This window comes from Phyllostomus hastatus, unplaced genomic scaffold (assembly GCF_019186645.2).
Source record: "Phyllostomus hastatus isolate PE091 unplaced genomic scaffold, TTU_PhHast_1.1 phas_scaffold_501, whole genome shotgun sequence".
In the NCBI taxonomy this organism is placed as follows: Eukaryota; Metazoa; Chordata; class Mammalia; order Chiroptera; family Phyllostomidae; genus Phyllostomus; species Phyllostomus hastatus.
Genome location: NW_025334033.1, coordinates 10,427,422 through 10,454,985, shown reverse-complemented (window position 1 = coordinate 10,454,985; position 27,564 = coordinate 10,427,422). Strand labels below are relative to the sequence as shown.

General features: G+C 38.8%; 1 protein-coding gene across 2 annotated transcripts in view; it reads left to right on the top strand.

Annotated features, from left to right (window-relative positions):
* The window catches only part of ZNF106 (zinc finger protein 106), a 58,801-nt gene that overhangs the window by 2,742 nt on the left and 28,495 nt on the right, over positions 1-27,564 (top strand). Inside the window, exons 2-4 of one of the 2 annotated variants that reach the window (XM_045823368.1) lie at positions 14,490-14,575; positions 19,281-19,342; positions 25,967-26,167. In XM_045823368.1, the coding sequence (XP_045679324.1) occupies positions 14,522-14,575; positions 19,281-19,342; positions 25,967-26,167 (317 nt within the window). In that variant the 5' untranslated portion in view covers positions 14,490-14,521. The remainder of the gene's footprint in view (positions 1-14,489; positions 14,576-19,280; positions 19,343-25,966; positions 26,168-27,564) is intronic. The other variant, XM_045823369.1, reaches the window with a different exon arrangement.

The window sequence follows — 27,564 nt, the reverse complement described above, 5'->3', positions numbered from 1 at the left end:
CTTGCTCTTCCTCTTCTCCTTCTAGCACCCCTGTGATTTGGATGTTGGAACATTTAAAGTTGTCCCAGAGGTTCCTAAGCCTCTCCTCATTTTTTTGAATTTTTCTTTCTTCATTCTGTTATAGTTGAAAATGTATCCCTTTTCTTCCAAATCTTTGATTTGAGCCCCAGTTTCCTTCCCTTCACTGTTGGTTGTCTGTATATTTTTCTTTATTTCACTTTGCATAGCCTTCAGTTTTTCCTCTGTTTTTCGACCATACTCAACCATTTCTGTGAGCATCCTGATTACCAGTGTTTTGAACTCTGCATCTGATAGGTTGGCTATCTCCTCGTCACTTAGTTCTTTTTCTGGAGTTTTGATCTCTTACTTCATTTGAGCCATATTTGTTTGTCCTGGTGCACCTGTGACATTGTAAGGGGCAGCGCTTTAGGTATTGGCCAGGGCTGGGCAACCCACCTCTCTGCATTGTGGCGCTGTATGTGGGGGAGGGGTCAGAGAACAATGCTGCTTGCTCAGCTCTTGACCCATTTTTAGTCACTTCCCTCGATTTCCACAAGCGGATTGTGCCCTTTCAGGTGCTGAATCTTGGGTGGGTAGGCTGGTATATATTCTAGGACCCTGTGGCTCCTGCCAGTGGACTCTCCTGTGAGACGGGGAGTTTCTCGTGCTGCCACAACCCCCACAGGTTTTTACAGCCAGATGTATTGAGGCTTTAGTTTCCCGTGCTGGAACCCTGGATTGTGCAGTCACTCTTGCTCCCCAGTTGTTCATCCTGACCTTTGCACACTCAAATGTGGGACCTTCTGTCTGCCAGCCGCTGCCTCACCTGCTGGGTCAGTCCTCTCTGCTCCAGCTGCCTGTCCTGCCCCTCCTACCGCCCTGGATGAATGTTTCTTCTTTAACTCCTTGGTTGTTGGACTTCCATACGGTTCAATTTTCTGCCAGTTCTGGTTGGTTTTTGTTTTAAAATTAGTTGTTATCCTTTTTGGTTGAGCAAGGAAGCAAAGCATATCTGTCTATGCCTCCATCTTGGCCTGAAGCCCTAAATTTTAAAAATCTTAAAAAAAAAAAAAAAGTTCAGCAGTAGAGTTGATGAAGCAGAGTAGATGAAGTAAATCAGAGATTTGGAAGGTAAGGAAAAAGACAACACTCAATCAGAATAGCAACAAGAAAAAAGCATCCAAAAGTTTGAGGAGGAATAGTCATGGGGATGTAAAGTACAGCTCAGGGAATATAGTTAATATACCATATGGTGTCAAGGGGTAGTAGATTTATAAGGGCGATCACTTAGTAAGTTATATGATGCATAATCATTGGGTTGTACATCTGAAACTAATATATTGTGTGCCAAATGTCATTGAAAAATAAAAATTATTTAAAGCCAATAAGATAAAATAAAAACAAACTAGAAGTAAAGAAAAAGTTATGACTCAAGCACCCTAAAATGATGTAGTTTGAGTGTGGGCTCTAAACCAGATTGCTGGATATAAATTCTGCTCTGCTGTTTACAAGGTCTGTGTTTTTGGGCACATCAGTCGACTATCCTGCACATTAGTTTCCTTATATATTAAATGAGCATAATAATAAGACTGGATCTCCTAGGTTGAAAGAATTGATTAAATGAGTTTATATATGTAAAGCTTTTAGAATAGTGTCTGATGAATGTGTTATAGAAGTATAGGCTATTATAATTTAAACCTTAAAAGAGCTTTTTCATTTAAAGTATCCATGGAAGTAACTGCAAAACAACTGTTATAACAATTCCTGTAAGAAATGTAGGGTGAGCCCTGGCTGGCGTAGCTCAGTGGATTGAGCGCGGGCTGTGAACCAAAGCATTGCAGGTTTGATTCCCAGTCAGGGCACATGCCTGGGTTGCAGGCCACGGCCCCCAGCAACCACACATTGATGTTTCTCTCTCTACCTCTTTCTCCCTCCCTTCCCTCTCTAAAAATAAATAAATAAAATCTTTAAAAAAAAAGAAATGTAGGGTGATAAAACCAAACATTTTTTCTGGTTATTTGGCTCATAAAGGAACATGATTTAAAAAAAAAAAAGATGGGGCAGTTCTCTGTGTTTTAATAATGAGTGATCTCTAAGACATAGTAAGTGGGAAAATAAGTGCAAAAGAGGTTGTACAATTATTTGTGGTTCTGAAAAATAAATATGTATTTGCATATATATGCATAGAATATTTCTGAAAGAATACATAAACTGTTACAGTGGCTGGAGGTGGCTGGGAAACAGAAGTAGGAGAATAATTTTTTCTGTAAGCTTATGAATATTTTTTTACTATGGAAACTAAACATTTAGAAAAGTGGAGGAAATACCATATTGAACCCCTGTAAATTGGTCACTCAGATTTTAAAATCTATTAATATTTTGTTTCCTTTGCCTTTATTGCTGACTGGGGTAAATGGAGTTAGTCAGGCTCCTTCACTGGGCCTGGTAAACAGCATTCCCATAACCTTGGGAATGGGCCCGCATGCACAGAATCATGCTTTGTTGTATAATATCTTGGCACCTTGTGGGCTTTGTGGGCTTTGTGTGCTTTCAGCGTATCAGGGAGTTGGGACTTCCCTTGGTGCAGCACTCGGATTACAGCACGAGTGGACCACCCCACCCCAGAATAAAGGCATGTCAGGCATTTCTGCGGCTCCGTGTATGTTCTTCTGTCTGCCCGAATCCTGGGTGAACCTGTCTGGCCTTGAATGGTTGCAAGACACTGACATTTCACCTCAGATACTTTATATATGTATCTGATTAAAATAACATTTTCCTGCAAAATTCAATATCATAATCCCTGAATAATTTCTCTACATTACCTAATAGCCAACCCTTAAAATTTTTCACAGTGTGTCCCTCTTTTTCAACCATTTTTTATTTGATTTCCAGTTAAATCTATGCATTGCACTTGGGTTGTCTCAAAGTCTTTTAAAGTCTAGAATAGTTACTTTTCTATCTCTCTTTTTCCCTTTCTCTTTTTTGCAACATGACTGGTTGAAGAGACCTGGTTAGTTATCTGGATTTATCTGATTGATTCCTAATTATATCATTTAATTTGTTAATATGAACTAGAATATAGAGCTAAATACTTAATTAGATTCAGGTCCAACATTTTGGGGGCAATATCATAGGCCATGCTGCACACACTGGTTTTCCTCTAGTAGTGATGCTGCAATTGATTGTCGGGTTCAGGTGGGAAGTGAGTCCTCCATTAGAAAATTGCATTTCTCCCCTTGAAATCAGATGTAAACCATTTTGTACCGTCTAAATTTTGAAACAACTAGTATTACCAATCATACTAGTAAAAAGAGGTAACTGCAAGAAATTGCTACTGCTGCTGCTTTTTTAAAAAACTTAAAGTGAATCCCTGAAAATGAGGTGGCAGTAGCCTCATTTAACAATTTTTTTTTTAGATTTTATTTATTTATTTTTAGAGAGAGGGCAAGGGAGGAAGAAAGAGAGGGAGAGAAACATTGACGTCCAAGGGAAACATCAATCAGTTGTGTCTGGTACACCCCCAACCGGGGACCTGGTCTGCATCCCGGGCATGTGCTCTGATCAGAATCGAACTAGTGACCTTTTGGTTTGCTGGGAGACACCCAGCCCACTGAGCCACACCAGCAGGGCTATTCTTGTTTTACAGAAGAGGAGTTTGATGTTTGGAGAGATTCAAATTAATTCAAGGTGGTAGACCTCTTAAATATTTTTGTTTAATTCCATTGTCATGCTTTTTTCCCACCATATTTATAAAGTATACACTGGTATATAAATGTAAAATTGTTCTTTGTATCTTTTTGGACAGGTAATCAGTATCTAATGACACCAGATTTTCTGGATTACCATTAAATCAGTGTAGATCTGTGTAGTGTGATAGTCTGTAATAGGCCATTCTGAAAGTTGAGAATGTGTGAAAGCCAAACCTCTCGATGATTTCTGAAGTTCCAAAAAAGTTCCATACATGGAACCATATGTAGTCCTGGTTCTTGGGCATAAAGCCTTCATTTTTAAAAAACACGATTAAAAAATTAAAACATTAAAAAAAAGAATATATATATATATATATATAGCTTAAATTTTGGGAAGTACCGAAGGGTCTACAGTGAAAAGTAAATCCCTGAACGCCAGGCCCTCCGTTCCTTCCCCAGAGGCAGTGACTGTCAGCCTGGCTCTTGGGTGTGCTTCCACGTGCATGTGTGTCATTGGTGTAAATTCTGATGTTCCTGTATGAAGTGTCTTAGTAGTATAACCTAAACTGATGCCAATTGTGGTTACATTTTAGTTTTATTATTTACATTTCTGTTTCAAATGTCTTGCTAATTTGTATTTATTCATTCAACAAATATTGAATACCTCCTCTATACCAGAGGGTGTGCGGGTTGTAGGAATAAAATGACGAACAAGGCAGACGTTCCTGCTGGCTGTCATGGAGCTTACACTCAATTGGGAGACGTAGTCATTAAGCAAATAATTATACTGATAACCAAACATAGCAAAGATTTAATACATGCTCTGTGCAAAATACTTTATATGGATTTTCTAATTCCTCATTACAGCCCTATGACATTTATACCGGTATTATTTTTATTTTATAAGTGTGGAAACTGAAGCACGGAAGATTAATTACTTGCTCAAGACACATAGCTAATAAATGGATACAGCCAGGTTTTATACACAGGTTGTTTGGCTGCACGGATTTTGCTCTCTTCCTTTACTCTAATGCAGTAGTTTTCGATGAGTTTGGGATCATCCCCCAGGAAGGTTTGGGAATTTATGGGCATGTTTTTTTGGTTTCAAAATAATTGGAAGGGTGACACAGACTTCAGTGGATGGAGATCAGGAATGTTAGACTTCCTGCAACGTAAGAACAGTCCTATACAGTAAAAAATTGTTCCACATCTTGCTCTACTTTCAAATGTCCTTGAGGACGTTCACATAGGTTAAAAAACAACAAAAATCCCTGTTTATGATTATCTGAGCCTAGAACCAAATTCATTTTACATGTAAACACATGGTATTTTGGCAGAGAGCATAGTTATTGCATAAATCAAGAGAGTACGCTTCCTTTATCTCAGAAAGTTTGTCAAGGGTTGGTCACTGTTTTGGAAAGTCATATCACAGGAATGGTATTCATGGTATTTTTACCAACAGTGTGACACACTTGTATCAGCCTGTATTTGTAGTGGTCAGTCACAGTCATATCATCTAGTTGAGTCATACCCAAGCATTTATGTGGAGATACAGGTATTTTATGATGAATTGCTTTTCATTTTTGTTATAGTTAGCACATTATATTGACATTTAAAATTTTACATGTGGTTAGTTACAGTAGCCCTGAATTTCATTTCAGGAAGGTGAAGGAGTTATTACAAAGTATTTATAATAAAAAGAAAGTACAAAAATATCTTTAAAGAAAAAATTATGTGGCGACAGTTGGGGAAGCTGGCTGACGAGCACACTATGAATTATTATAATAATCCCTCATTTATATATAAATTCAGATTCCCGTACTATTTTAAGAAAAGAGGGTACTGGGTTTGGTATGGTTAAGAACTGCTGCTCTACTGCCTGCCTCAGAAATAGTCATCATTGTGGTAGGTGGTATAAAGAAGTTGCAAGATTTTAGGAGAGTAGTGTGCAGTGAGGGAATATGGTGTAGTCTGATAGACCAGGGTAGTCATTCCCTTGGCAACTGGCATTCAGACTGAGATCTTCAGGGTAAGCAGTCATCTAGATGCAAAGGGGTAAGAGCATTCCAGGGGGAGGGGCAGCGTGTGAAAAGCCCTGTGAGGCTCACGGTTGGGGGGAAGAACTAAGAATGCCATTGTGTCTGGTGCACAAAGATGTGGGGGGACAGTAGCTCAACCCCATGCAGTGCACATTAGCAGGATGGTATCAAGTAGGCCTTGTCAAATATTTTGGTTTTTATCTTAAATAATTGGATGTCATTGAAGGGCTTTAAAATTGAGGGACTGAGGTATTAAATGTAAAAATGTATGGGGAAAAAATGTGTTTTCAGTGTTTAGGGAATCATAAAAGCACACATTTCACTTTGTAGAAGGCTGAGCCATCTTGTTAAAGACAGCTTCCAGTCAAGACTCACTCCAGCCCCAGCAGACTTGTCACTCTACCTAGTCTAACTTGAGCAGCCCACCTGCTTGAACATTACCTGGAGCTAGTCAGTCAGGCTGAAGACTCTCAGAAGTGTAAGCATGGTGTCCAGTTCTGGTCATGGCTGAGTAAGCTCCTACTGGCAGACCCTCCTGCAGAAAACAACGATTAAATCTGGACAGGTGTACATAAAACGACTAAAGTCGCTTGAGAGCGACCAAAAGCAAGCAGATTCTGGAAAGGAATTGACACTTGAGGAATAGAACTACATGGGGTGACTTCTCATTTTCATAGCCTCAATCTGTGCCAGGTATAGAATAGTTAAAATCCCGTAGGAAACTTTCTGTGGCTTAAAGAACCAAAAGAAAAGCTCAAGGCAATCACAGCTGTTGGAAGGAAAGAGAAGATTCCTGGAAAATAGAGAAGCATCAAACTCTGTGAGTGAACTGTGCCCAGATCTTGGCAGACTGTTGAACTGTGCACGTGTAGAGGAGACTTCAAGAAGCCCAGCTACAGATAAAAGAACTGGGTTGAGAGCTCATCTGCCTAAGAAAATGTTTGCAGTTTGAGCCAACCAATGTACATACCGAGTAAAATAAAAATAAAAATCAGCCCTGGCTGGTGTGGCTCAGTGGATTGAGTGCTAGCTTGCAAACCAAAAGGTTGCAGGTTTGGTTCCCAATTGGGGGCATGCAAGAGGCAACTGATTGATGTTTCTCCCTCTCTTCCCCTCTCTCTAAAAAGTAAATAAAATCTTTTAAAAATAAAAATCAGCACATAAGAAGACTAGAAAGGACTCCAGAGCCTCCACAATATAAAATTTACAATATCCAGGATATATTCCAAAATTGCTCATATATAAAATATCAGGAAAATGTAACCTATTCTCAAGTTAAAAGAGATCTACAGAGAGCCCTGACTGGTGTGGCTCAGCGGGTTAGGCATCGTCCTCCCAAGTGAAAGGTCACCAGTTATATTCCCAGTCAGGGTACTTGCCTGGGTTGTGGGCCAGGTCCCCTGCTGGGGGCTCACGAGAGGCAACCAATTGCTGTTTCTCTAGCACATCCATTTTTCTCTCTTTCTCCCTCCTGTTCCCTCTGTCTAAAAAAAAAATAAATGAAATCTTAAAAGGAGAGAGAATCTACAGAGACTGACCCTAAAATACTCAAATGGGATTAGCAGGAAAGGATTTTAAACTTTCATAACTATGTATTAGTAAAGGAAAAGGAAATGTTGCAAAGGAAAATATTCTCATAAAGAATGAATATGAAAGAATAACAAGGGAAAAAAGAATGAGTATAAAATTAAGAAATTAGCAAATCAGTGTTTTAGGACTGAAAAATATGATATTGGAAATAAAATTAACTGGATGGGCTAAATAGCAGAATGTAGATGACCAAGGAATGAATACATGAAATTAAATATAAGTAGAAACTATTCAATACAAGGAACAGGAAAAGGGTAGGAGGAAAAAAGGAGCAGATGTTCAAGGACCTGGATATAATATAAAAAAATCCAACACATGTAATTGGTGTCTCAGAAGGAGAGGAGAAAGAAGGGGGCAGGAAATACACTTGAAAGTGGTTGAAATTTCCCAGATTTCAAGAAAGGCATAAACTGACAGATTCAGTGAGCTTGGCAAACCCCAAGAAAGATCAAGACAGGAAAACAATTCATACTTCAGATTTCCAAATGAAGAAAACCATAACCAGGTGGTTCTTGGTGAAACTGCTAAAAGCCAAAAATAAAAGGAAAATCTACAAAGTAGCCAAAGAAAACATGTTCTATATAGAAGAGTACTCATGGAGGCCAGAGAGCATAAAGAAAAATCTTTAAAATGCTGAAAGAAAAAATGTGACAACCGTAACTCCAGATTTAGTAGAATAGCCTTCAAAAACGAAGGGAAATAAAATGTTGTCATATACAAGAAAACCAAGAGAATTCATTGCCGGCAGATTTGGCGTATAAGAAATGCTGAAGGAAGTTCTTTACACTGAAGGGAAACAGCAACCAGATGAAAACTTAAATCTTCATAAATTAATGAAGAGCACCAGAAATGGTAAATATCTGGATAAATGTAAATTTTTTTTGTCATTTAATTTCTTGAAACTATATCTGACTGTTTAAAGGCAAAAGTATCTTGTGGAGTTCATCACATTTGCATTTTAAAGAGGTTACATATGCTGCAGTATAGAGAATTCTGAAAGCTCAGGATTACTGAATAGTTTGAGGGGGCAAACTATTAGCAGGCTAGTGTATAGCTGTTTCCTGTAGGTTGGTAATTTCAAGGTAAATTTGAGTCTAATATTTTTCAAGGTGTTGGAATGCTGAGCTTCTGAAGAGTAGCAGATTTTTGTCTAAGCATGTTTTGTACTACATGTGTGCTGAGATGTTTGGATATGTCACTGCCACATACGTTATATGCATGTGGACTTTTAGTAAACATTAGACTTTTGACATTTACAAGATGTTAAGGATTCTTGCAAATCCCAAAATTTTGCAAACACCACTACTTTAGCAGCACATAAAATTTCCCCTAAAACCTAGTAAAATCTATGGTGACCTTTTCAGAAACAAGGTTTTTTAAAATATGGGACAAAGGCATTTAGCAAACTGTTAACATCCATTAAACTGCTAAAGTAAATGGTTTACTGTATCACACCATTACTGTGTTATAGTCAACCATGAACTTAAAAGATGAAGAAATAATGAAGATGATTGCTACTGTAGTCAGACTTGTATGAAGTAGATAAAGACTTGGACCTACCAGCAGGTTGCATGGAGAATGACAGAGGTGTTTGAGAAGAATATTGGGCGGTTAGGCCCACTTGTTAGCGTACAGTGATTAAAATTCATGTCATAGAATTTTTCATTGCTATGTGCCCTTTGGGGTTGCTTGGAAATATATGTGAATAATATGTTGAATACAGGAATGCAAACTTTTTAAATTGTTAAATAAATGCAGGGAGCTACCAGTAATACTTTTTTTTGTTAAGTTTATTTTTTTAAATTATTTTATTGTTTTTCAATTATAGTTGTCTGCACTCACTCCCGACTCCTCCTACCCCAGCCAAACCCTTAAAAACATTGTTTGTACAAGCTATCTTTGGGCTTAGGACTTACTCTCTTATATGATGACAACTTTTGCCAATATATTTTTTAAAGATTTTATTAATTTATTTTTAGAAAGAGGGAGAAAGAAAGTGAGAGAAACATCGATGTGAGAGAGAAACATCAATTGGTTGCCTCTTATATGTCCCCTGACAGGGAACCTGAACTTGCAACCCAGTCACGGAATTGAACTGGCGACCCTTCACTTTGCTGGATGATGCCCAACCAACTGAGCCACACCAGTCAGGACACTTTTGCTAATATTTTAATTATTTCATTAGGATTGGTGTTATCCCAGTGTTTTTTCTCATTTACTTTTTCCTCTAGGACATAATGCTTGCCCAACTTCACAGTTGAGTAAGGGATTGGAATCTGACAGTAGTTCTAATTCTGAGCTAAAATGTACTCTCTTCATTTCCTTGCTGGTGATGGGCAATATGGACAGCTTCATTTGCTTGAGGCTTTTTTATTAATTCCTTTTCCTGAGTCACAGTTTTAACTTCTATCTTTGTTTTAGCACTATGCTTAGTAATAAAGAGTGGTTGCTACATATACTTCTGCTAAATGTGGTGTTATGGCAGATAACATAAAAAGTAGGAATACAAGTGAGTAAAATGCTTATGAATGCAGGAAACCACCAATCACTTGCCTTGGGAAACAGAAGCCAGCCAGAACTTAGAACTAGCAAATAGGACAGTTACCCAGAATAAACCTTTGGAAGTTGTGGTTATATGTCTTTGTGCCCCAAAACACTTCCTGACCTCTGTTGTCAACTTAGCTAGGAACCTTGAAACTTTCTGGGAAGCCCACTCGGTAAATTGAGGGCCTCCCAGAAGTGCCAGTTATATCTTTGTTCCATACCTTTTGGGCAACCTGCAGTTAATGGCAAAGCTCGTTCTGTCCCTGAATGCTGTCTTTCTGTTGCCCTGTCTCCCACACTAGAAATCCATTAGTTTTCTGTCAGTGTGAAGGTGGAGGCGTGGAAAGTTATTTGTGAAATTAAAAAAAAAAAGGGGGGGGGTTCTAATCTGAGTACCACTGCATTGCCCCTGCCCCAACAAATAAATAATTAAGCATTTTTTCTTCAGTGTTTTATCATGTATTACTGTTTTATAGAGTCTGAGCTGGCTTCATGTTAGAGTTTGAATATCTTGAGTACTGCTGGCTTTATTGTGATGAATGCTAGAATGCTAAGAGGTATGTGAAAAGACTTATCCCTTTCTCATGGGAAGGCTGGGGAGATCAGGTATACCTGCCCTCAAACAGCTGGTTCTTGCTTGTTTCTCTTGCTTGTTTCCAAGGTTGTTTAAACAGTAAAATGGGAATGCAACAATGTTCCAAATAAAGTTCTTTGACACTAAAAGGTGATTTCCAGCCTTGAGTTACATAATAAACATTTGGAGAAATAGTCTGATGTTGACCTTTGAGGGGGGGCTACAGTGTTATGAGATAGTGGTTATTTGGAAGGCGTTCTTGCTGACTAATTGAAGTCACGTTTGAGGAACTACTGTATGAGAATAGGGAGAGCATAAAGAAGTACAAAATGGAGTTTTTGGAGATTCTAATGCAATAGTTCTGCTCTGTCTGCACAACTGTATTTATTTATAGTAAGTTAGGTGGGCAATTCTGATACACTGCTGAGATTTAGAACTTGTTTAGATGTGAGCGGCAGGAGTGAAGGCGGTGGGGTGAAGGGAGAGGAGCAGATCTGAGGCTGTGCAGGTTCCTCAGGCTGAGGAGCAGGTGGCAGTGAGAACCAGCAGCCATTGGGACTTGGCATGGAGATGTGGGAATCTGAAGGGAAGAAAAGCAGTGAGATGGGTTTGACGAAGGGAATGGTAGTTCTATTGAAAAAAATAGTGATTGGGATGTTAAGAAAAGGAACTTAATTATAAGATTTTTTGGCTGTTATGACTAAGGAATATCACAGATATTTCTCATAATTATTTGGAGAAAATTGGAAAGATTTCCCATCGGGTGTAGTTTAAAGGGGTGGGGAACGTAAGGTGGTTAAAGGGAGGACAGCAGGAGTCAAACTATATGCACCAACTTGACATGTATGACGTAGCTTCTCAGGCACTTGGAGATCTTCGAGTTGGGAGGTTTCCTGTGTGTGAGGCTGTGAGCTAATTTCCGGAGTTCAGAAAGCTTAATGGAGGTCACATGTTTACCCATTTTTAAGGATGTGCAAATGAAAGCTCCTTTATTTTTGGCTGGAATCATATCAATTCAGAGTGTAAATACTACTTGATCTTCCTTATTAAATACTTTGCTATTATCCTTTTTGATTTTATTCAACAGTGAAAATGAGCTTATTTAATATATGCAGATTAGAAACATGGAGCTTATGAAAGGAAAGAGTAAATAAAAAGAGGGATATAGTTAAAAGGTTGATAGAGAATCTTTTTACTGCATGATTTTATTTCTTTATCCATTTACTAGGAATTGATGTCTTCAGCTTTGTTACATAGAAATACGATTTGTGTTTTAGTGCTTAGTTCTCAGTTGAATAAATAAATAAAAACTCCACAATGACTGCTACCGCCCGTGCCAAATAGTCTCACTTTCTCGTTGACTATTGCTTCTGAGTTTTTCATTCCTGTTTTACTTTGATGGTTAAGAACTTGAAGTAGTATTAAAAGCATTTCTGGACATACTTTTTTTTTACCACTATTTCCCCAACTTATTAAAAAAAATTTTAACCCCAGCTGGTGTGGCTCAGTGGATTGAATGCTGGCCTACAAACCAGAGGGTCACTGGTTCGATTCCCACTCAGGGCACATGCCTGGGTTGCAGGCCAGGTCCCCAGTAGGGGGCATGTGAGGGGCACCACACATTGATGTTTCCTTCTCTCTCTTTCTCCCTCCCTTCCCCCTCTCTAAAAATAAATACATAAAATCTTTAAAAAAATTAAAAATATACATATTTATTGATTTTAGAGAGAGAAGGAGGGAAGGAGGGAGACAGACAGACAGACAGACATGGATTAGTTGCTTGCCACTTACGCCAGGAATCAAACCCCCAACCTTTTGTTGTACGGGATGACATTCCAACAACTGAGCTACCTGGCCAGAGTTGTTTCGCCAACTTTTAGAACAGTGCTTGGTGTTGCATAAATGCTTGTTAAATGAAGTAAGAAAATACTGCATGTAAACAGTAAAGTTGAAGTAAATTTTAAGATAATAAGGGGGTTAAAAGAATAATTATGCTTTGAGGCTTAGCCTCAGAGGAGATTATTAGCAATACCTGGAACATAGATAATACTTTACCTATCCATAAAGGTGTGTTGCTTTGTTTTAGTAGCTATTTTACATTCAGCTTTCCCAATTGTGCAAAATGTTACCCTATATTATCTTGGTGTTTTGTACTTTGTTACTAAATAAAATTGTTTTGACCATAAGTAGTGGTAGGAAGTGGGTTGCAGTGACAGTGAGATTGCTGAGACACCAGGGGAAGTAGAGAGCCCTAGGACTCTTCTCACTGGCGCTTGTCCCACGTTGTCTAGGAGTTACTGATTAAATTAGGGTAGTTTATGACTTTGTTACCTGATGGTTTTAAGTCCCCTAAGGAATAAAGCCAGGCAAGGTAGCAGACATACGTGTGAGAGTTGTGTGTGTATGTTACTGGAAAACGGTGCTGCTTGAAGAGTGGCATTACATTCTCAGAGTATCTTTGCAGGCACTCAAGAGGAAAGTGTGGGAGATTATAAAATAGAAAATCTCTGGTCTTAATCCAAACCCCAGTATTTACCCAGCTCTCTCTATCTCACATTTAGTAACCCGAGATAGTTTCAGATGGAACAATTTTACAGATATTTATGGAGTGCCTGCAACATGCCAGACTCTTCTAAGTACTAGACCTGCACCAGTGAGCAAAATACACAGTCCCTGTTCTCGTGGCACTTACTTTTTAAATGGGGTAAATAGAGAATAACAAATATATACTATATCAGGCAGTAGAAGATGCTTATTTCAGATATCTCTTGCTGTGTAACAAACTAGCCCAAAATTTCTGGCTTAAAACAGTGACTTTATTGTGTTTTACAATTCTGTGGGTTGAGAAGGGTTCATCTGCATGGTTCTTCAACTGGCCTCACCTGGGACCCCTCATTGGCAGATGGGTCTGGAACCCTTGACATGGCTTCACTCACCACACGTTCTGGTTGGTGGTGGTTTGGCGGCTCAGCCGAGGCATTCGCCTTTTTTCCCTTGGCCTCTCTGTATGGCTTGGGCTTCTCACAGTGTAGTGGCTGGGTTCCAAGAGGGAGTGTTCAAGTGTGCAAAGGCAGAAACTGCAGCTTTTTAAGGCACATCCTCAGAAATTGTCACTTTGACCACATTTTATTGGTCAAAACAGGTCACTGGGAGAAAAAATAGACTCACCTTTTGATGGGTGGTGATGATAAGATCACACTGCAAAAGAGTACATGAAGTAGGAGATAATGTTGTGGCCACCTATGAAAAGAATCTACCACAGTGCTATTAAAAAATTAAAAATTAAGTAGGTTAACAGGAATAGTGGAAATGGGGGTGAGAAAGTACAGTTTTTTTGTAGGAGGTCAAGGAAGACCTCTTGATAAGGCAGCATGAGAGGGAGAGCCATAGAACCATAAAGATGTTTTAGGGAATATTCCAGGCAAGAAATACAGAAGAAGCCCTGAGGTAGGAGAGTTCCTAGTGTGTGCGATCAAGGAACAGCAAGGAGGGCAGTGTGACTGGAGCGGCGGGGCAGAGGGAGTGCATCAGGGCGTGGAGTCCCAGGGCAGGTGAGAAACAGATTTTGTAGCTCATGACAAAGGACTTGGATCTTCTGTGAGATGGGAGTCTACTGGGGGATTTTGGTCAGAGGAGTTAAGTGATCTTACTTAAATTTTAAAAGAATCTCATTCTGAGAATCTCTGGTTACTGTTTTGAGAATAGACTGTAAGGGGGTAAGAGTAGAACTAAGAAGTCAAGTCAGTAGGGTAGTGCCCAGTGGTGACATGCTCAGCAGTAAGGAATGGTCGGGGGTTGGATATGTATGTCAAGGTGGGACTGACAGGATGTGCCGATGACGGTGGATGTGGAGTGAGAAAGAGGGACCAAGGATGATTCTCAAAGATTTTGCCCTGGAAAATTGGAATTTTCATTTATCAAGATGGGAAGACTGGGGGAGGAGCAGGGTGGAGGTGAGGGAGACACAAGACGTGTATTTTTGGCCATGCTAAGAAGAATCTAAGAAGACATCTGGGGGGGAAAAGGTTACTAAATGTTACTTCCTCATTGCAGGTGTGACGTTGAGTGCTTCAGATCTGGTCACTATGGTACGAGAACGAAAATGCATATTGTGCCACATTGTGTACAGCTCAAAAAAGGTAATAATAGAAGAGGGAGACCCTGAGGCTTTATGACTGGTCGTTTTTTTAGAGACACTGTATGAAATTTGTAGATGGGTAAAAGCTTTCAATGTTGTCTATTTTGCTTCCTTCTTAAACCATAGTCTTATTCCACTGGTTTCTTTCTAAGTATGCCTCATAAAGCCAGTAATTATATTATTAAACCTCTACCTGGAATTTGAGGATACTCAGAAGTAGATAATAAAGAGAAATTTACCTAATGGCCAATTATAGAGAAAATACCTTAAAGTGTAGGTAATTTGAGCTTATACTACTTTCTAATTAGCTAAGGATAGGTAAGGAGTACAGCATTATTTGCACCTGCGCTTTGTTTCTGCCTGTGTGCTCCAAGTGCCACACAGAAGTGGTATTAATAATACCCTAGATGTCCACAAGGTGGGGATGTTGCACAACAAAAAACAGGCATTTTCTGGTTTGTTTTAATTCTTATTTATTTTTTCGAGACAGGGGAAGGGAGGGAGAAAGAGAAGGGGAGAAGCATCAATATGTGGTTGCCTTTCATGTGGCCCCCACTGGGGACCTGGCCTGCAACTCAGGCTTGTGCCCTGACTGGGAATTGAATCCAGTGACCCTTTGGTTCTCAGTCTTTGCTCAATCCACTGAGCTACATCAGCCAGGACGAAAACCAGGCATTTTTAAGACAAAAAGAAATTACCTGTGCCTTAGGGAAACTGGCTGCAAGTTGTCTCACTTTTTTGCTTTTTCTTGCCTTTATCCTTTGCTTTCAAAGTAGTGCTGATAGCTTAAATATTGAGGAATTTTTTTCTTTATGCTTTTAAGGTGTTCTTTATTGTCATTTGAAATTCAGAGAACTGGGAAGATTATTGTGGGCTTTCATGAAATATGTTTGGTAATAAGATGGTTTAAAAGTACTGGAGAAGAGATATTTTAGGTGGGAGAACATCATGTGCGAAGATACAAAGGTAGAATAGTATGTAACAGTTCTAGAGTCAGTATGAAGGCTCATCTGATTAAAACAGTTTCACCTGGGGAGTAATAGTGAGACTGCAATTTAATTTGTAATTTTTTTAAAGATTTTATTTATTTAGTTTTAGAGAGGGGGAAGGGAGAGACAATGAGAGGGAGAGAAACATCAGTGTGTGATTGCCCTTCATACGCTGCCCACCAGGGACCTGGCCTGCAACCCAGGCATGTGCCCTGACTGGGAATCGAACCAGCAACCCTTTGTTTGACAGTCTGGTGCTCAATCCATCTAGCCACACCAGTCACAGCTAATTTGTAACTTAAGTGAAGACGGTTGATAAACAGCATTGAATGTAAGACTGAGGGGTTTGAATATGATCCACCCAGTAGGCTGGGGTGAAGTTTTTTTTCCTGTATAGGATTTCGGTTAGTGATGGAAAAATTCGGTTAGATTTTAAAATGCTTAATAATATGCTTTCTGCTTTTACAAAAGAAAAAACAAACAAATAACTGCTCTTTTAAAAAATTTAGACTAGGTTTTATACAAGTTGTTTTTTTTAATGATCATTATGGCCTCAGTTTAGAGCAAGGCTCAACAAACATTTTCTTTAAAGGGCCCAATGGGTTTATTTTATTTTTTTACCCTCACCCAAGGACGTGCTTATTAATTTTAGAGCAAGGGGAAGGGAGGGAGAGAAACATTGATATGAGAGAGAAACATTGATTGATTGCCTTTTGAACACACCCTGACTGAGGACCAGAACTGCAGCCCAGGCTTGTGCCCTGATCAAGAATCAAACCTACAACCTTTAGGATTACGGGATGATGCTTTAACCAACTAAGCCACACTGGCCAGGGCTATGCAAATTTTGAACAAACGAAAATTCCTTATAGCTACTTGCATATTGGAGGGATGGGCAATTGAGAAGGTGTGAAATGTACAGACAGACACTCCATGGTATGGACTCAGACTTTGATGGCATAGTAGCCCTATCTTGTGATACTAATTTTGCCATTTTAAGTCCTTCCGACATTTCTTCTACTCTGGTTTGAAATATGTTTTCATTTCTTCATACTTTTCCACTACTACCTTTGGGAAAGCCAACTGTTGTCTTTAAGCAAGGGAATACATGATTTAAGTGTTAAGATTAATGTGGTCTGAGAAACTGGCAGATTGGGTTAATTGAAAGAGGTAATGCTGATAATTATTTTTAGAGAGAACAGGAACAACATGTGTTGAAGCAGTGTTCTCTCCTCTAGTTTCCCAAACTAGCATAACCGTGGTTTTTCCACATGCACTTTGGAGGAGAAAAGGATCTTAGGGTGACTTAAGTATGGGCTGTCTACTACATCCCTGAGTATCCTGATGGTTGTTAACTTATGAAAGACTGGGAGGCGCTGGAGTTAAAATATTTTAATATTATTCATTGTTTTTTCAGGTTTGTTCAACCATCAAATTCTTTATTCCCCCTTCCTCCCCCTTTTTTAAAAAACTGCACAATACTGATTAACAGAAAAGGCACTAAGTAGAAGCTTGGTGACCCAGCAGGTGTGCATCTGCTACTTTAGTCCTGTGCCTGTGGGTCTTCGCCAGGGACTGCGCGAGCTCAGTTGTGTGTCCATCTGCATTCATTCCTTGGAGCAAGATGGGAGAGAATTTCATCTGCAAATTTAGGGAAAGATTTGGGAAATGTTTTAGACAAACAAAAGTCACCGCAAAACTAGTTTTGAATGATAACATTTTTATAATCAAAATAGAATGTAGAATTGGTTTTATATCAGAGAATAACTCATTTCGCTGAACACTGTTTGGGTCAGGAATGGTTTCATGGCAAGAAACAGAACCCACTTAATTTCAGTTTAAGAAAAAGGATTTGGCATAAGCCAGTCTAATCCAAGGAAGAACGGAACACTCGATAAGGATTTGGGCAGGTGTGCACTGTGCATGGATTTTTTTTTTTTTTTTCATTTTATATTATGTCACTAACTTGACTCAGTGTTCCATTCCAACTGTTCATTCCAGTTAGTGGCTCATCAGTTGTGGTTAGAAGGGGTCACATGGAAAGCTGTCCCCTCCAAATGTAGCATTTGTGGGGATAAGAAGGAAGTGATGGTCATCTTCAGAAAATTGCCATTTAAGGGAGAGTTTTGAAAATCAGCCCCATTTGTCACATCATAGTAGATAATTGAATTAAGGCTAGGCTGTTAGGTTGTATGCTTTTTGACAAACAAGCTATATATAGCGAAAAATCTCAAGGCACAATGTAGCGTGGTGTTTGAAACATTGGCTTTGGTGTCAAACCTTCCAGAATGTGACCTAGTTTGGCCACTTGATTACCTGTGACTCTGAGAGGGCAAAACTGGGATTTTCACACTGCTTCAGTAATAATAATAAGCTCTGTACTTGATAATCAGCCCTTGGTAAATGTTTAGTGAACAAATAAGTTAGTTTCTCGGCATGCTTGTGTCCTTACGAAGTTAACGATCCTCCCTCAGCAGTGTTTTGCAGTTCAAGTGAGAAAATATTTGATGCACTTAAAGCACAGGACACAGTTAATAGTAATTCTTAACAATTATAGAAGCCCTTTTATTATGTATGTTAGTAAATGGAACCTAATCAACAAAACAAACAAGCAAGCAAAATACAACCACAGACACTGAAATAAAGAACAAACAGGCAGTTACCAGACAGGGACGGGGGAGGGGGTAATAGAGGGGGGCCAACAAGGAACATGTATGAAGGACCCATGGACAAAGCCAAAGCGGGTGGGTTCGAGGGTGGGAGGCAGGCTGGGTGGGGCTGGGGGGCGTGGTGGGGTGAAAATGGAGACAATTGCACTTGAACAACAATTTTTAAAAGCCATTCTCTAATTGTGGCATGCTGGCTATATGTACTTGGGCATGACAAAGGGATGGACATTTACAGCTTTTTGAGTTTTTTGAGGTACATGCATATATGTGTGCATGTTTTAAAGTGGAAGTTCTCCCCAAAGATTTGATTTTCTTCCCATGAAGGGGGCAGGGAAAATGGAGGTAGGGGAGAAACCTAGCAAATTTTTAAACTTTTCATCAGAACCAAATAAATCAATTGGGGGCAGCAGGCAGTGAAGATGAAGGCATGATTGAGCTGCTGTATTCAAAGTAGTTTTTAAAAACTTCATGACCAGCCATAGAGAAAAGTTCTGTTATATCCACAAGTTCAGTCTAGAATTGGTGTGTGTATCTGTTCATTCAGTGGGTATTAACACTATATGCCAGGCCCTGGCCAAGATACCAGTATGAATTGTACCTTACTTTTGAGAAACTCTCAGTTCAGTGGGAAAAGAGAGAGTATGTAGAAAAGCAGTTAAATAGTTGAGAAGTTAAGTGGTTTCAGAGATTTTTGTTTTTATTTTTAAATAAACGAGTAAATTCCTTATATTGGAGTAGACTTTAGCCCGCATAATTTATTCTTAAAGCTTTTGCCTTCTAAAAACAATATACCTTCTAACCTTTTTAGAAAGCCACTTAAATAGGTCTTTCTTAAAAATTCCTTTATTTAAAAATGAAATACATCAGTAACATAGCTAAAGAGTTACTTACTACAGAACTGATTACAGTGTTGAATTGAGAAGAGAAACCACAACAAACACCTTTGACACCGAAAGCTTGTGCCCCAGTTGTTGGTTGCACGGGAACAGAGGAGTGTTTTCCCCCAGAGCAATCCCCTTAGCTTAATCTGCTTTCTTTAATTTTGAAGGAGATGGACGAACACATGCGGAGCATGTTGCATCACAGGGAACTTGAGAACCTGAAGGGCAGGTATGGGAACGGCTGTCTTCCGTGAACCTGTGTATGTGGGGATCTGAGTGCTGATGAGACCTGTCAGCTCATTTTACAGTAACCTTTCACAAATGAATATTGTCTTGTGGCATAGAACTGTCTTTGACAATTAATAACAAGTACAACAGATTCTGTCATTCATAAAGAATAAATCCTTGTGCATCTCAAATGTGCAGAATTCACAAAGCCTCTAATCAGTAGATTACAACAAAGGTCTATTGGGATGAGCTAGTTCTCTCATTAACAAGCTTTGTCATTCCTCCTGCCAGCCCTGCAACTAAGACATTATATTATTGCCTCAGCTGTGTTACAAATGGTTGCATGCAATAAACCTTTAGTGTTGTTAGAGTAATCTGAGAAATCCTAAATCCACTGAATAGCACTGACTCTCCAGCATAAATTCTAAAGTACAAACCATGAGTATTTAAGAATGCTGTTATGTAGTATAAGGCTTGAGATGTTTAAGGAAAGAAAATATAATAAGCACCTTTAAAAAACTGAATATAGCATATGTGTATATTCGGTGTCATTTTCCCCACGATTTATGGTTCCTTTTTTGATGTTTTGATTTCTATGAATTTGAAATTTGGAGACAACATGAAACAGAAACACTAGGAAACAGAGAAATACTAATTAATATCTTGTTCTATGCATAATAGTTACAAACTTTGATCAGGGTGTCAGCCTGAGTCATTTGGAGTTATATATTTTAAGTAATACAGTTTTGGATTGTGTGGGCTTATTAATGTTATTAAACTTTCAGTAGGTGTTTAGCATATTAGTGGAATTTTCCCATGGTCTCAGTCCCTTACTGTGTGAACATTAGGCCTTTGCGGCAACGTGAAAGAATCTTTCACTCAGATTTAGCGTGAAGGGCCTTTGTGATACCTTCCATATACTCATATATCACCTTAAACTCATTATCATTGGAAACCTGTGAAATACAGTCAGACTCTGACTATATGTGGAATATCTTAATTGCTTAATCCCATTTCCAACAAACTTCCTTCTGGAATCTTCTGGGCTGTTTGCTTGCTACCTGACTATATTGTAAAGTAAAACAAATGAGGTCAGTAAATCTAGTCATTAGGAGAGAAGCCTGTTTTATTTGAAGACTAAAGCCTATTGTATTCAAAGATCACTAATCAGCTATTTAAAACATTTAAAAAACAAATTTTGTTTACCTAGGATTTTTGTCAGAGTCAATACAGAATCATAAAAAGTAAAGAAAGTCACCCAACTGCTGCCCTCCCAGACCCCACTCCCAACTCCTGCTCCCCTTTTGGAGGAAAGTCCACAGTTTGGTGTTTATCCTATCTTAACCTCCTTCTCTGTGCTTGTATAGATTTATATTCAGCTACACACACACACACACATATTTTGTCTTTTTTTAAGATTTTATTTATTTATTTTTAGAGGCGGGGAGGGAGAGGTAGAGAAACATCATTGTGTGGTTTCCTCTCATACACCTCCCACTGGGGACCTGGCCCATAACCCAGGCATATGCCCTGATTGGGAATCGAACCAACGACCCTTTGGTTCGCAGGCCAGCACTCAATCCGCTGAGCCATACCAGCCAGAGCACATTTTGTCTTATTAACGTAACTGAACCACATGCTACGTGTGTATGACTCTGTGTAACTTGTTTTCCCTCTCCTTCCACCCATCACCTTAATTGTGCCATGCAGATTTTCTACCATTTTCAATTATTTGGAGCATAGTCAAATAGTTAAAGAGAAGGCATTAGAAGCCTCTGGGCTGACAATATAAATGTCAGTGTTAACACCCAAATTCCTTTTATTTAGAGGAGAGCATTTTAGTTCTTAGTTACTCATTTTTTTAGATACAGTGCTAATAAGTTTTAATATGGTTTTGGCCTGTAACAAATTATAAGGGAGAAGGCAAGCAGTAGCAAGGAAAACAGCTGACGAAACTATAAAAAACAAACAAACAAAATCTCAAATCATTTACTCACATGGAGCATTTATTGTAGGGAAAACTCATTGTTAGTCTGGACCATAGGGACAAATAGTTATCAGTTATTATTTCTCCCCATCATTAATTTGTGATTTTTGTCCTCTGGATTTCATGTTTAAATACTGGCTTTCTGATGTTAAGGCTTTCTGTTTCTCTTATATTTGTAGCAGTATAATTTTTGGTTGTGACCTGGTTAAAAATGTAAAGAGAATATTTTTTTAGGTTTTGAATGCCAGCTTGTTTGAGAAGTAACTAACTTGTCTTATTTGGTTCACAATTATGGACATCTGGGGCATTTCCTTAATTTTTCCCTAATATACTTGTTCAGATGTGTGGCTTATAAGTAGTTTCTACAGATAGATGCTGTTAAAAAAGGCACAAACCTTTATTTATCAGCCAGCTGCTGTTGTATAGTTAGAGCAAGCTTGACAGAGAAAAGCTTATGGGTAGAGTATCCGACGGCTCTGCCTGTCCTGCAGGAGAGGAAACTGCGTGGTGCCCGTGGAGCCAGTCTGGGCCCGCCACCCCGTTCGCCTTTGTTGGTCAGGAAGTAAAGCAGTACTTTTTTTCCCCAACAATTACTTTACACATTTATACAAAATAGTGTTTTAATTGGTTATTGATAAAGAACTGAAAAGTATCATCATTGAGACATTATTTAATTTGCTGTTAACTTTTTAAGTATGTGCTTTCCCAAACACCATCTGTGGAAGCGTGAATGCATGTTGTATGTAGAACATGCTTGTCTCCGGACAGAAACGTTTGAATTTTCAAGAGGTGCGGTTGACCTGTCCTGTTCTTTTCGTAGATAAATATGGAGTCTCTGTTTCCCTGCAAAAGATTTTATTTATTTATTTATTTATTTATTTATCTACTTATTTTTAGGTAGAGGGGAAGGCAGGGAGAGAGGGAAAGAAGCACCAGTGTGTAACCACACATTGCCTTTTGCACGCCCCCAATTGGGCACCCAGCCTGCAAACCAGGCATGTGCTCTGACTGGGAATTGAACCAGCGACCCTTTGGTTTGCAGGCTGGTACTCAATCCACTGAGCCACACCAGCCAGGGTGGAGTCTCTTTTCTTTTATTGAAGTGCCTTGTAAACCTTCTCTCTCTCTCTCTTTTTAAAACTAGGTTTCATTTATAAAAAAAATGTTAGGGATTTCTGGTCTTTGATAAATCTTTTTCAGTACTAACTTTTATGTTGCCTAAACCCTTCTGGGCAGGATCTCTTGAGGTGTTTTTCAGTCCAATTCCTTTGGAACTACAAGGTCTGTCCAGAAAAACTCTAGCCATTGTTAACATAACGGAAACAGTTTGCGCGACACCAGTGTCACCTGGCAGCCAAGAGAGTGGACTGGAATGCACATGTGTGAACAATGACGACTTCACTGTACTAGTCAGTGGGGGAGGTAGATGCCCCTGAGTGAGCATGTGTACTGTGTGGTCACATTATGACTGAGAGAGTAGAGCAGCGAATCTACATCAAATTTTGTATTAAGCTTGAACATACCTCCATGGAAACTATTTGGATGATTCAGAAGGCTGTAATTATGGGCAACTGGTGATTGGCAGCTTCATCATGACAAGGTACCCGCTCATGCATCACATCTCATGCAGAGTTTTTTGGTGAAACATCAAAGCACCCAGGTGACTTAGCCCCCCTACAGCCCAGATTTTGTGCCCTGTGATTTCTGGCTTTTGCCAAAACCAAAACACCTTCGAAAGGGAAGAGATTTCAGACTGCTGATGAAATTCAGAAAAATATGATGGGGCAGCTGATGGCAATTGGGAGAACTGTGAGGTCCCAAGGTGCCTACTTTGAAGAGGGCTGAGACATCATTGTCCTATGTACACTGTTTCTCATATTGTATATCTTCAATAAATGTCTCTAATTTTATATTACATGGCTGGATACCTTCTGGACAGACCTCATATGGTTAATATTCATTTTTGCAAGAAAAGCTGATGTGTTTTAAAAATCTGCGTTTAAGTGTTCGTTAAATATCCAGCATATTCTTGTGCTTTAGGGATTTGCCAAGTATGTGGGTTTGTGAATATGAATGTTTATTTTTAACAGAGTTCACAAGGCATTCCTTAAAAGTCAGTGTGGCCTTCCAGTTATGTCTTTAAAGAGAGACCTTGATGATTTGAACATGGAAGAATTTGCTGCACTTTAGAAGTAGGGATAAAATCAGGGATTTCACTGAAGAACACCTTGTAGAATGGTGTTCCTGGTACTGCCGTGTACAAGTTGGCATTCTATAAGTTGTTAGGTAGAAAAGCAGACTAAAATATTTTCATAGTTTTAGAGAGTTTAGAGTCAAAAAGATTTTCTAACCAGAAAATTCAGCTGGTTAAAATTTTTATTATAGTATAAATTGTTTGTATTCTAGGTTAGTTACAGTCCTTACAGTCTTCTGATGCTGCCCATTGGGAATGGATTTAGATTTATATATTTTAAACTTCCTTCAGTGTTAACTGAGAGAAAGGCTTGTTTTATGTTACAAGTTAACATTCACTTTGAATGAGCTACCGTAGTTTTAATTGCATGAGAGAAGAGTGAGTATGGCTATCCCTGATAAACTGGAGAAAGTTGAGGGTTATTATTTTTTTTTAAAGATTTTATTTATTTATTTTTAGAGAGGGAAGGTGGGGGGGGGAGAGAGAGACATCAATGTGCGGTTGTTGGGGGTCATGGCCTGCAACCCAGGCATGTGCCCTGACTGGGAATCGAACCTGTGACACTTTGGTTCACAGCCCACGCTCAATCCACTGAGCTATGCCAGCCAGGGCGAGGATTATTTTTTTAAGTACATAAATGTAGTAGAAAACTCTCAGTGAAAATAATGTATTAAAGTTCCTGGAGGATTAGAAAGAATTAGAATATTGGCATTCAGGGTAATCAGGTAATATTTCCAGGGAACCTGGTTAGAACTCATTAAATTGAATCTCAATGTTAAAGACTATATTGTATACAGAGTATTTAAGGTTACAAAGTCCAAAAAACTTGATGAATTTTTCCCATTTTTATGGGGTGTTTTTCATCATTCTTACAAAATGAAAAATAGTGTGTGTGTGTTTTTTAATTTACTGGGCATACTGGGCATTTTTTGTATATACTTTGTTACCTTAAACATCTGTAACCATCTACTTAGTACTGTGCCTGGAATTTAGTAGTTGCTCAGTAAGTTTATTTATTTATTTTTTAAACGACTGTTCAGGTGATCTGTAACTAGAAAATGAAGTACTCAGTTTTGAAGGTCTCTTCTGGTTAAATGATGTGGATTCTGCCATGTCTTGTAGATATACAGGGTCTGGCAGAAGTGAGGCCTGCTTGAGTGTGGTTGGTAGGGTCATAATAAGGGTGTAATAATTTATAGTTTTAATTTGAACATTTCACCTAAAATGTCATATGGTATGCTAGAGTGTGATAGTGTTATGTTACAGAATTACATGCTTATGATTTTGTAATAAAAAGGGGGCGTTGTTTGTGCTGGACCCCGTGGGTCCCGGGAAGGTGGGGTAGTGTTAAGTGTGTCTGTGTCTGTTTTGTCAAAGACAGCATGCCTTGTCTGTTGAGTGTTTTTTTTAACAGATTGGCATAGGGAGTACAAAAGTATCACCAGTGTGACCACAAGGCAAATGATAAGAGTTAAACCAGTCTGGAGCATGGAATGGATATTCCCATCTGTTCATTTTGCCAGTGGTCATGGTGTTCAGACGTTTCTCATCAATGACACAGTCAGCTGAGCCAACCAAGGGATTTCAGGGCACTAAAAAAAGCAGTTAAATTACTCATCTACAGCAGCTTCTTAAACTGGCCAAGGGTAAGAGATTTACCATTAAGTGTGTCAAATAAAAGAAAGTGTTCAGTCATGTTCTTCACTAAGAACCTGATTTTGCTTCTCTCCAGACTGTAGCATTTTCTGAAACTTAAGAAAAACCACTTGCTTAGCACAGCTGTTGACTTCCTACAACTGAAATGCTTTCCATTCCCTTTAAAATAAGTCCTTCTGATGCAGAATGTAGATCACATGTATCATTCAGACCAAAAAAGTTTGCTGAGACTACTCCGGTCACTTGCCCCTGGGTCCTCCGGAGTCTTCACATTCCAGGCAGAGCTCCAGCTGTTCAATTTAGTTACCGGGCTCCGATTGGCTATGCTGCCCACTCTTTTCTCCGCCCCTTAACTTTCACTGGGAAAAAGTTCTTGAGCCAGAGATTAAATGTGAGCGCTGTCATCAGCCTTTCTGAGTGCAGCGGGCACCATGGGTGTGCTCCAGAGCAACCTGTGTATGCTCTGAGCCCCCTCCCTGCCTCCCCTTTCACCATGTTTCCTCTGGCAAGATTTTAAGTACAGCAATTCAAGAAGATTTCTCCTCCCAAAAGTCATCATTCTGAAGTGTATTGCCTCTTGATTGCTGGAAAAAAATCTTAAATTCATTTCAAAAGTAACTTATGACAAAACTTATTACAAGGGGTGAAAGGACTGTTGGAATTGATTAGCACTAATTTTCCACTGTGCCAGAGTGTGCAGTGTCTTTCAGAGGAAACCATAGCAGATCTGGTGAGTGGGCCATGCCGGTGGGGAGAATTGAATGTCCCTCATCTCCCTCTTTCCCTAGGGACAGTAGTCATGAGTGCCGGGTGTGCGGGGTCACAGAAGTGGGTCTTTCCGCATATGCAAAACACATTTCTGGCCAGTTGCACAAAGATAACGTTGATGCCCAAGAAAGAGAAGATGATGAAAAGGGAGAGGAAGAAGAAGAAGAGTATTTTGACAAGGAACTCATTCAGTTAATAAAACAAAGGAAAGAACAAAGTCGGTGAGTAATGATTTTGATTTTTTAAAAAGCATATCTGAAAAAATATAGTAGATAATAACATTTTCCATTTCCATACTTATCAGCCTGTAGAATTCAGCCTTATCTTAGTTATAAAGTGTAGCTTGAAGTTGCCGTCTTATGCATAAAAGAACAATGGAGTGCTTTCTTAAACTACCACACTATCTGCTTCAAAACTCACTCCGTGTTGCTCCTATGTAAAGGCTAGCTGTCGCTGCCCCATACCTGACATTTTCACCATGTCAATAACTATGTTTAGAACTGTCTTTTTCAGTACCAAAGTTTTTGGATACCAGTGAATTGTTTTTATAGGATATCCAAATTTTCTAGTGGAAAGCTATTAGTATATAAATTTTATATGAGTATTCTATATTCTTTTTTTTTTTTTAAGATTTTATTTATTTATTTTTAGAGAGGGAAGGGAATGGAGAAAGAGAGAGAGAGAGACATCAATGTGTGGTTGCTGGGGGCCGTGGCCTGCAACCCAGGCATGTGCCCTAACTGGGAATCGAACCTGTGATACTTTGGTTCGCAGCCCGTGCTCAATCCACTGAGCTATGCCAGCCAGGGCCAGTATTCTATATTCTTATTGCACCCCTAGGAAAAAAATGTTTTGCCTAATGTGAATCAACATGGCGTGTCTACCAAATTTGATTTAGCCTTATATTAGCTGCTTTAGTAAGTATTTATTGAATAAAATTATATTTTAAATTTGACAATGTCAAGATCATTTCAGCAGTATAAGTTTTTCTACTTATACTGCATAATTTCACACCTACATCTGTAATTCATGTATTAGGCTGTTTGTTGTATTTTAACCTTATTGATTTGTGGTGTGCAGACTTTAATGAAGCAGAAATTTTAAGATCACTAAAAGACATATAACCAATTGTGAGGAGGAGTAATTTTGCAAGTCCTAGGATGTGAGAAACATTTCAAGTTCAAAAGTAAAATTTTAAAGATTCTTGTTGCATACTAGTTATATTGGGTCTGCAATTCATTTTTAATTAGAGATTTGACTAGAAGTAGAAAGTAATTTTCACTCTGTATGGTAAAAGCTTTTGAACAGGTCCTTGAAGGAGACTTTCTTAGTTTTAAAATGTCAGTGGCAACTTTGTTCTTAAGTTGTTCAGTCCTTCAACTGATATTCTCACTACTTTTAGTATAGCTGTAGTTTACTCTTCTTTTAAGGTGTTGGAGCTTCTAGAAGATATAACTCTATTTTATTACACTCTTGTGCATGGCTAACTTATCTGTGTAAATAATTAAACATTAAGTCACAGGGTAAAGAAGCTTCTTAGTAAATTTATATTGCAGCTAACTACTCTTTGAGAATTCTAGTATGCTTTTTGGTGACCTGTTTATAAATTCATCTACTT